General features: G+C 64.6%; 2 protein-coding genes across 2 annotated transcripts; one reads left to right on the forward strand and one right to left on the reverse strand.

Moving 5' to 3' along the window:
• Positions 1-470: 470 nt before the first annotated feature.
• Positions 471-7,723, forward strand: MNEG_4887 (DNA polymerase I; the record flags this gene model as incomplete). The annotated part of the gene is made up of 19 exons (XM_014046639.1): positions 471-1,089; positions 1,310-1,410; positions 1,620-1,904; positions 2,128-2,205; positions 2,395-2,466; positions 2,706-2,777; positions 3,037-3,119; positions 3,427-3,640; positions 3,928-4,009; positions 4,243-4,298; positions 4,590-4,703; positions 5,096-5,116; positions 5,309-5,395; positions 5,688-5,830; positions 6,312-6,417; positions 6,675-6,758; positions 6,940-7,029; positions 7,168-7,275; positions 7,676-7,723. 19 exons carry the CDS (start codon positions 471-473, stop codon positions 7,721-7,723), a joined length of 2,463 nt encoding a protein of 820 aa, XP_013902093.1.
• Positions 7,724-8,422: 699 nt separating this feature from the next.
• Positions 8,423-10,069, reverse strand: MNEG_4888 (hypothetical protein; the record flags this gene model as incomplete). Its single annotated transcript, XM_014046640.1, has 4 exons — positions 8,423-8,734; positions 9,004-9,186; positions 9,508-9,614; positions 9,887-10,069. Coding segments are annotated over 4 exons (785 nt in total), but the record flags the coding sequence as incomplete, so codon positions are not given.
• Between the last annotated feature and the right edge of the window lie 20 nt (positions 10,070-10,089).

Raw genomic sequence — 10,089 nt, forward strand, 5'->3', positions numbered from 1 at the left:
AGCGTTGGATGCAGCAGCAAGCACAGCAGCAGCCCCAGCAGCAGCCACAGGTGCAGCATCAGCAGCTGCAACAACCTCAGCAAACACAGCCTCAGCAGCCCCAGCAGCCCCAGCAGCCTCAGCAGCAGCAACAGCAGCAACAGCAGCAACAGCAGCAGCAGCAGCAGCAGCAGCAGCAGCAGCAGCAGCAGCAGCAGCAGCAGCAGCAGCAGCTGGCACCTGCTCCCAGTGGTCGCCCTGTCAGGAGGCGGGCCAGCCTTCCCACCCTATCCAGCAGATCTACGCCCAGGCAGCAGCCCAAGCAGCAGCCCAAGCAGCAACGGCAGCAGCAGCCACTCACTGCTTTGCCACCTCAGCACCAGGGGCAGCAATCACCAGACGGGCAACAGCAACCAAACCCAGCACCACCAGCCCCGCCGCAGCGCCTGCCGCAGCAGCCTTCCAGGGTGGCGACGCCGCAGCCACAGCAAATGGTGCCGCCGCAGCCGCCGCAGCCGCAGCAGGCGCAGCAGGCGCAGCAGCCGCAGCAGCCGCAGCAGCCGCAGCAGCCGCAGCAGCCGCAGCAGCCGCAGCAGCCGCAGCAGCCGCAGCAGCCGCAGCAGCCGCAGCAGCCGCAGCAGCCGCAGCAGCCGCAGCAGCCGCAGCAGCCGCAGCAGCCGCAGCAGCCGCAGCAGCCGCAGCAGCAGCCGCAGCAGCCGCAGCAGCCGCAGCAGCCGCAGCAGCCGCAGCAGCCGCAGCAGCCGCAGCAGCCGCAGCAGCCGCAGCAGCAGCCTCAGCAGCCTCAGCAGCCGCAGCAGGCGGCTCGGCAGGCCAGGCCGCCCAGGCGGCTGCCACCACCACCAACCGCCAACGGCGGCGCCGGTCGCGGGCCCCGCGCCGTCGGCGCCGCCTCGCTGCTTCCTTTGCCGCCGCCGCCCGATGCGCCGGCGCGGCCGCGGCTGGCAGTGGTGGTGGCGGGCGGTTCCCTCAGTTTTTCTGCCGTGTTCGACGCCCTGCGGCCGGTGCTGGGGGCGGGCGGCCCCATGAAATGCCTCTTCGAGTCGAAGCGGGCAATTGTGGAGCTCTCCAGGCTGGGGTGTCCCCTGGAAGGTGAGCGGCCAGGGCATCCCGGGGAAGGGCCCCCTGCGAGAACTAAGGTCAATTAGCTTGCCAGGACATGCAGCCGGTTCCAAGGAGTGGGTGCGCTGCTTCCTCTGCTGCACTGCGGCCCAACAGACATCTGCACGCCACCGCCGGTCACACCGCTGAAACCCCGAGACTGCAGACCATCCCAGCTCAGCAACCAATCTGGCCGCATGCGCTCCGCCAGGCGTGGCGTTTGACACTGTGGTGGCGGGGTTTGTGCTGGACCCCGACGCCTGGACCGGCCGCGACGGCGCGCGCGCGGACAAGCAGGACGCCACCAAACGGGTAATGACGGCAATTTCATTGCAACCGGTGCCTTGCCTGTGCACCCTGAGCACCTGCCTGCCGTGTGCATGGAGTGGTATTGAGACGGCAGACTGCTGCGTTTCGACAAGAAGATGGAGACATGGAATACACCCAGGCCCGCAACGGTTCCCAGCCCGGCATATTTCCGGTGTACCAATCACTGAGTGCCGCACCTCTGCACACGCCAGGTGATCAAGCAGCTGCCGTCTCTGGCGGCTCAAGTCCTCGGAGCCCGCCTGGACGATATGGCAGACATCTTGTGCGACACCGCCGATGCCGCTGCTGCTGCTGCCTCGGTGGCGGCCGGCGGCGCAGGGGCCGCGGGCGGGGGGCCGCCGCGGCTGGCGCCGGCGGAAAGGCTGCTGGCTGCGGGCGCGTGGGCTGTGCACCTGCTGCGGGGGCCGCTAGTGCGGCAGCTGGCGGAAGGGCCGCGCCTCATGCACCTGTACTGTGGAGTGGAGCTGCCCGTGCAGGTGAGACCTGGCTGATCTGATCTGATCTGATCTGATCTGTTCTGTCCTGATCTGTCTCCATGAGATCTGTCCATGCCATGCCTTCTTGCCTGCTGCCAGCAGTGCGTGCAGCCTGCGTCATGCAACTCTGCAACTGTGGCAATGCCCGGTGCGGCTGCTACACTGCACAAATCCATCGGTCCCCCGATCATCTCGGCGCACAACCTTGTTCAATCCTCAACAGCCGATCTTTGCTGAGATGGAGCTGAACGGCGTGGGGGTTGACCGCGTCCTGTTTGACGAGCAGGCAGCGAGGATGGAGGTGAGGCCGCAGCTGCATTCCCAGGGGTGAGGCGTGCCCTTGCCTCCAGAGCAAGGCCAACAACATAGCCTGCCGCTGGGCCCCTGCGTGGCCCCTCGCAATCATGGGTGTGTGTCATGCGCTTGCACAACAAATCAAATCACAGATACACTGACATATCCCCCCCGCAAACCAACAACCGACCCGCAGGCCGAGGTGGCAGCGCTGTCGCAGGACGTGTGGCGGCTGGCAGGGCGTGTCTTCAACGTCGACTCAGCAGACGTGCGTCTCCCTGGGATCGATGATATATGAGACGGCGCTGCGCGTTCAGAACGGCGCTACCCGCATTGTCCGCTCGGACGCGATCCCTTTGAACGGTTGCGTCATCAATTGGTGTTGGCACGACGACTCTGCCACCTGCCGGTCGTCTGACAGCTGTTCAACCTTGGGTTTGCTGTGCATGCGCGCGCCGGGTCTGCAATCACGCTTGCCGCGTCTGGCCTCTACAACCCCCACCTCAGGAGCTGCGTGCAGTGCTGTTTGAGGACCTCGGCCTGCAGTCCACCAAGGCCACACCCACTGGCCGGCTCAGCGTCAAAAAGGCGAGCTGCTGGCCGGCGGGGAAGGGGGAAGGGGATCAACGCGGCCCTGCTGCTCACTGGTTGCAATGCGTCATCCCCACACCTGCAGCTGCCGCACACTACTGCGGTTTGCAAGCAGGCCGCGACGCCATTCGGCAGCCTAATCTTGTGGAACCTTGGGCGCTCGTCGGAAGTTTCAAGGCGCCGCGCGTTGCCCCTGTGCATGTGGCCGCTCTCTCCTCCCCCGGTCCGTCCATCTGCCCCCCTGCAGGAGGTGCTTCAGCAGCTGCGGGGGTTCCACCCTGTGATAGAGCCCCTGATGGAGCTCAATGAGCTGAAAGACCTCCTGAAGCGGTGAGCAGGCAGCTGCAAACAAAGGTTACCTGGGTTTGATTTTATGCAGAGTGCGAGATCCCTCGAGGCGCTTGCTGGTTGTAGTGGTAATGTGCGAGGGCGCGAGGATGACATTGTGGGTGGTAGGATTGACGCTTTGATGGCACACCGTTGCGGCTGTTGCTCGCGAGCGTCTGACGAGCGGGCTGGGGCGGGCCCAGGCAGGGGTTGACCAGTTGCACAGGACGGCAGCGCCACACAGCTAGCAGGCCTGGCCCCCGCAAGTGAACTCCCCCCCTGCCACTTCCCTCGTCATTGGAACTCGTAGGTACTACAAGTTCGACACGTTCCGGCGCTTCGTCACCCCGGGCAACCGCATCCACGCGATTGTCAACCAGACGGGCGCGGCCACGGGCCGCCTGTCAGGCGTCAATCCCAACATGCAGGCGCGCTTTCTGCGAGCTGCTCGGCTGCTCGGCCGCCGCGACGCCGTTTCCATCGGCATCTTGGACCAACGAATGCCGGATGACCCCTGTGCTGCTGTGTTGTTGCACTGTGGCAAATGTGGTGCATGGCTGCATCCGAGGGCTGGCCCAGGCTCTGACGGGACTGCGCGAAGGGGATTGTTGCATTCAACGAACCAACCTCTCCTTCGCCGCCCCCGGGTTTCCCGGGGGCGGGGAAGGAGAGGTTGGTTCGTTGACCTGGGTTTCAATTGACTGCCTTGTTGGAACCCGTCTCTCTCTCACGGAAAAGCTGCTGCGTGCACAGCTCCACCACTGCCCCTGGGCCAAAGCTTACCGCGCCCCACGGCAACCGCATTGCGCAGGGCCTCCCTGCCCGGCGGGAGCGTGGCAGGCAGCTGCGCCAGGCCTTTGTCGCCAGCCCGGGCTATGTGCTCGTCTCGGCTGGTGTGCCCCTGCGCGAGGAGGGTTATGCTGGCTGGGTGGCGCCGCCCTGCCCCCTCGCGGCCCGCGCATCCTCCTTGCTGGCTGCGACGTCGCTGCTATTGCCATCGGCTTTGCTGCTGAGCCATCGAAATTCACGCCTCTTCCCACAACCAAAGCCCTGGCAATCAAAAACACCTCACCCATCATGCTCCACACACCCCACACTACGCATCATCCTCGACCGACTCTCACAGACTTCTCTCAAATTGAGCTGCGCATCCTGGCGGCCCTCAGCGGCGAGCCCGTGCTGGTGGGTGCATGCGGACGTCACAAGCTCGCTGCCCTGCCTCGTATCGTTTGAATTGTTGCAGGACGCACAGCATTTATCTGTGACTGCACGTGTCACGAGACAGAAGAGATTGCAAATTGCGATCGACCGGAACATGAGGCATGATGGCATGATGGCATGCTGGGCAACAGCAACAGGCCGCCGCCACCATTGCTGCCTCTAAGAGCTCAAGGCAGCTACCCCAAATGGTCAAATCTTGCCCCCGTTCCGACCCCTCATGTTTGATGGCCCCTCCGTTCCCTGCTGTCCAAGGTTGACGCTTTCTCCAGCGATGAGGACGTCCACGCCACCACGGCTTCGCTGCTGTTCGACAAGTCCAAGGCGGAGGTGACCCCCACTGAGCGTCAGGTCGGCAAGGAGGTCAACGTGAGTGGCCATACAGGCGGCGCGCGCTGGGCTGTGCCGTCTTTGACTCAAGACGCGCTGCGCTGGACTGCGTTGTTTTTACCCGGGCTGGCTGGGTGCTCCTCAGGGCAGGGGGCGGGGAGTCGTCTTCTCTGGTTGGTGTGCTGGCGTGTGTGGCAAAAAGCGAGGGTGTGTGTGAGTGTATGTTTGCAGGCATGAGTGCGCTGGCCGGTCGCTTGCAAATGAGAGAAGAAATAAACAGCATGTTCCCTCATCTGACATCAGCAGGGGCCGGGTCCTGTGCTCGCATACACTCGCATCCCTGGGATCGCATGATGCCTAGCAATCAGCACCAGCTGACACCCCCTGCGTCTGCGACCATGTGCTGTGCCGCGCATCCCATGCTCCTGCAGTTTGGAATCGTCTACGGTCAGGTGGGGGGCACCACCTGTTGGGCCCTGTAAGCCAGCTCAGCCTGCCTCGACTGGATGCCGGCAGGGGAGGGTAGGAGGGATAGGGCGCTTGCCTGCTGCTGGCAAGCTGGGGTGTGATCCAGCTATTCCAGGTTCATAATGGTGCGTGGGATGTCACCAGCGACAAACTCCATCCGACCCGCCGAAACGCAGGGTGCCACTGCCCTGGCTGAGAAGCTCAACATCCCCAAGACAAGGGCCGCGGAGTTCCTGCAGCGCTTCAGGCACACATACCCATCCGTGCGCAAAGGGCACTCTGCCGCGCCTGCCGGCCTGCCAGTCCTGTAGCCCCGCCGCTGACCCCACCAGCACGCGGCTTGGTGCAGCTGCACGCAGCCACCGGCTGACCCCGCGGATAACCTTAGCACTCGGTCAAGCCCGCTCAGCCCACCCTCAGCCTCAACGGCACACTCAAACAAAAGCCCCTGCGCTCCAGCCCCGGCGCTTCCAGTGTAGCCTCGCTCGTGTGCACCACCACGCCCTGGGCCCCCACGCCTCCCCCCACCTGTGACGTTCCCCTTTTGTACGCCAGGTGTTTGGCTACCTGTCGCGCTGCCAGCAGGAGGCGCTGGTGCACGGCCGCGTGGAGTCGGTGGGCGGCCGCCGCCGTTTCTTCGAGTTCGAGGCGCCGCAGCTCACCGCCTTCGCAGGGCGGCCCTCGGGCGTCGCGGGCATGTGAGCGCAACTGAGCCTCGACCGGCTTGCTTTGTGCACAGAGCGGCCGCTGACGTGCAGGGCATGCAGGCCATGACAATGCCCACAGCATGCTCTGCCCAAGCAGCTGTCACCGACGGTGGCACTGCTCGCGGCGTGCGTGCCGCATGTCAGGCTGGCGGTCGCACCTTAGGCGTTGATCGGTGCCGGCGCTGGTGCCTGGCTGCGCGTACAGCGGGTATGTATCTGGCAACTGCCGACAACCCGCAGGCTGCGGGTCTTGCCACATCACTTGACTGCCCCTTTCCCTATCCACCAATTCCTTGCGTACATCTTCACATTGACACCGCCTGAGGCCGGCATCCCCTCCCTCATATCCCCTTGTCCCCCATCCCCATCCTGCTTTCAGGCCCCCCGCGTCTTCCTTCGTCCCTGCGTGCCCCTCCCCCGTGAAGCACCAACCCCCCCCTCCCACACACCCAAATCGCCCGCCCCACAAAAGGCCTGGCTATGAGGACCTCAAGCGGCTGGCACAGGCCTCTCCGAACCGGGCCATGCAGGAGGACGACGCACGGCGCCTGAGGCAGGCCGCAAACACGCCATTGCAGGTACGTAGCGGCGGTCGACGCGCTGCTGGGGCCTGCTGACTTGCCGGTCCGTACTTCCACGCGGCATGCCGCAAGGCTGTTGGGCTGAATGAGGCTGCAAATGGACATCGGCTGGTTTGTAGCTGTTCAAGGGAGCGTTGCATCTCAATTGTATTGCTGTGCCTACTTGCCCTGAGCCAACAATTCTCATTCTCATCCCAGCCCCGACCTGCACTCAACAAAACAGCCTTCCCAACCCCCCAAAACTGACCCACCAGGGCACCTCTGCCGACCTGCTCAAGCTGTCGCTGCTGGCGGTGCGCGACAAGGTGGCGGGGCTGGGCGGCCGCGTGCTGCTGACGGTGAGTGTTCCCCTGGAGCCGCAGGGCTCTGCTGTTGCCACAGTAGTCGTCACTGCTGCTGCTGCTGCTGCTGCTGCTGCTGCTGCTGCTGCTGGTGGTGCTGCTTCTAGGCGGGTGCGGCAGTCGCCGGCGCTGCTGCCGCTTCTGCCGCAGCTGCTGCCGTTGCTGTTGCTGCTGTTAGTTGCCGCTGGTGTTGCTGCTGCTGCTGCTGCTGCTGCTGCTGCTGCTGCTGCTGCCGCCGCTGCTCCTGCTGCTCTCACAGTACGGCCATGTGACCATCCCTTGCCGGCCCTCCACCCCTCCCTCCACCCCATTGTCCATCTCATCCACCCCAGCAAGTCCGCACGGTCAACATTGATCATCGAATACAATCACACCAACACCCTACCCCTCCGTGCCCTCTCCCCAGGTTCATGACGAGGTTGTGGTGGAAGTGCCCGAGGGTCGCGAGGGCAGCGCCATGGCGGCCCTCAAGGGGGCCATGGAGGGCGTCATGGATCTGGGGGTGCCCATCAAGGTGACGGGGGGTGGAGTAATGACGGCTGGGCATGTGGTGTGCCTGGGTCCTGTGTACACTGCTTTGTGTGTGTGAGTGAGAGAGACAGTGAGTGAGTGTGTGTGTGTGCATGGGGTGAGTCATGTCAAGGCTTGAGAGATGGTCGGTTGCAGAGGATGGGGCGGTTCGCAATGGGTTGCAAGAGTGGCGGCCTTGCACGTGCCCAGCCCGCCTGGTTTTCATTGTGTCTGTGAAGGCTCATGCGGCAGGGCAGCAGGGAGGAAGCTGAGCTGCGGGACCAGCAGGTGCCCAGCAGTGGCGCCCTGACAGCGCTAGGTGCGGCCCCGCCACGCGGCCGTGCATTGCGCGATGCCATGCAAACCCCTGGCCAACTTGCGCCTGCTGCCGTGCCGCTAAATAGGTGGATACGGCGGCCGGGCGCAACCTGCTGGAGACCAAGGAGGGCTGAGGATGTGATTGTTTCTGATGCAATCAAGGGTGGTGGTTCCAGTATTGACCTTTAATAGCCGCTGCGCGGCCGTTTTGCTGGGCGCGGACATGGAGTCTCTGTTTTGTGAGGGCACATTTGATTGGCCGCTCAGCAGCATGCATGAGGATGTACTGGTGGCTGACGTTTGGAGCACCCAACTCAGGATCATGTGCATCAAGAGAATGCGCGCACGCACACACGCACGAGCATACATACACACACACACACACCTACACCTACAAACACATACATGCACACGCACGCACACATACATACACACACACACACACATGAATGCATGCTAACATACACGCACATGTACACGCATCCGAGCGCGCAAGAGTGCAGACACACACACACAGACGGCGCAATGTGTTATACGGGTGTCGATGGGGCGCATCATACCAACGCTGCTCTTCTGCCTGTACTACCAGATTACTTGTAACTCAAAGCGCTGCAGCGACAGAAAATCAGATCACAAGAGTCAGCGCACCCACGTCGCAAGCATCAGAGGCGCCGAGGACGCCAAAGGGGCGATGTAGCCTGATGATATCATCACGACCCCACAGCTCCTGGTCTGGGCACGCTGCTTACGCCCGCTGTTTGTGCGCAAGCTTGCATGCCCGGCCCAAAAGCGGTGCGGGGTCCACGACACAGACCCCTGGGACCCCAACACCGTCAGAGCTCGGAATGGTCCGCCGCCGCCTCCGCCTCGGCCGCGCGGGCGGCAAACACCGCCCGCCGCGCCTCATCCTCTTCCGCAATCTCCCGTGCGAGGGCCTCCTCCTCTTTGACCAGATCTGCCAAGCGGTCCTCGAGCGCCTTGAGATCTTCCGCCTTGCAGGCGGCGGGGGTGGCCATGGAGGCCGTGTAGGCGCAAGTGGAGGGCTCCGACGCGCCCCAGGCAGACTCTGACTCGCCGCACTCAAAGTGGACGCGCATGCTGCGGGCCGGGGCCTGGTGGCACCAGTCGCCGTTCTCAAACACGCCCTGGAGGCGTGGCGGTGTGAGCGTGTGTGCGATCGAGAGGTTGGTTGGTTTTGCTGGAGGTGGCAGGCGGTGAGGGCTGATAGGGCAGCATTCCTACACCATGCCGCCCGCAGGGGCCAAAGCGGGGCCCTGGGGTCCCAAGCAGCCGCCACCCACCAACCCCTGGCCCTATGCAATGCTCGTGCCGCGAACCGTCAGCCCGCAGCCGATCGGCGACCCCCGTCGTGGCCCCCAAACGCGCAAGCAAACACACACACACAAAGGCGCACCTCTGAGTAGCCCTTTTCGAAGCCCTTCCAGACCCCCAGGCTAGTCTCGTGGTGGGCGCCGTTGTCGACCTGCGCGGCCTTGTCGAAGAGGCAAAGGCGGTACGTGTACTGCGGCTCCCGCGCGCTGCTGCAGTGGGACGCCAGCGCCAGCCACGCGTCGTCGGCGCCGTAGTCATAGGTCACCTGGTGACGCGGCCGGCCAATGGGGGTCGGGAGCAGGGGGAGGAGGCGGACGAGGATGAGGGTGAGGAACAGCTGAAGGCTTGAGGAAGGTCCCGGACTCTCAGGGGGCGGAGACTGCTTGTGGGTTTTTCAGAGGGCATGATGGGCACGGAAGAGGCTGGTGAAGGTTATGCGGCCCAAGAAATGGGCTGATAGGACGAACCCTCAACCCTGACCCCAGGCGGCGCGGTCTTCCAGCGCGGCAGCCTATGAGGGGGGCGCCGCGCAGCCGCGCCGCGAACGAGCCCCGCACGCGCCGTTCTCCCCGTGCGCGCCGGCCACCTGGCGCGTGAGGCGCTCCTTCTCGGCGCGCAGCGAGGCGACGCGCTCCTCGGCCGCCGAGTGCGCCGAGATGGCAGCGTCCAGCTCCTCGTCTGTGTCCACATCGCCTCAGGGCCAAAAAGAGCAGCGACAAGATGGGTTTTGATAGTGTGTGTTTTGGTGCCGACTAAGGCTGCACGATGACAAGGGAACCTGGGCAGTGGGCCAGGGGCGCCAGGCGACCGCCCCACACGCCCGCAGCCCGGGCAGCGCCGGCCAAGCGGCGAAAGGGAGCTGCCCGCCCCGCCCTGCCACCGGGCCCACGCGACTCCGCTTTCCCCAGCGCCGACCCGCAGCGCCGCCCGCCCCACCCCCATTCCTTTCCCTAGACACGACTCACCCAGATCGTCCTCGCCCTCCTTCCGCGCCGGCGGCGCATCACTGTCGTAGCAGGTCGGCTCCTCGCAGGTGGGGGCGTCGTAATCCGGGTCGTCCTTCGTGGGCAGCGGGGGGTCTGGGCCGCCGGCGCCCACGTTGGCGACGGCGTCCTTCAGCTTTGACCAGGTGCTGGAAAGCCAGCCCACTGGGGGTGGGGGGTGGGGG

The sequence above is a fragment of the Monoraphidium neglectum genome, assembly GCF_000611645.1.
Source record: "Monoraphidium neglectum strain SAG 48.87 unplaced genomic scaffold scaffold00701, whole genome shotgun sequence".
Taxonomy (NCBI): Eukaryota; Viridiplantae; Chlorophyta; class Chlorophyceae; order Sphaeropleales; family Selenastraceae; genus Monoraphidium; species Monoraphidium neglectum.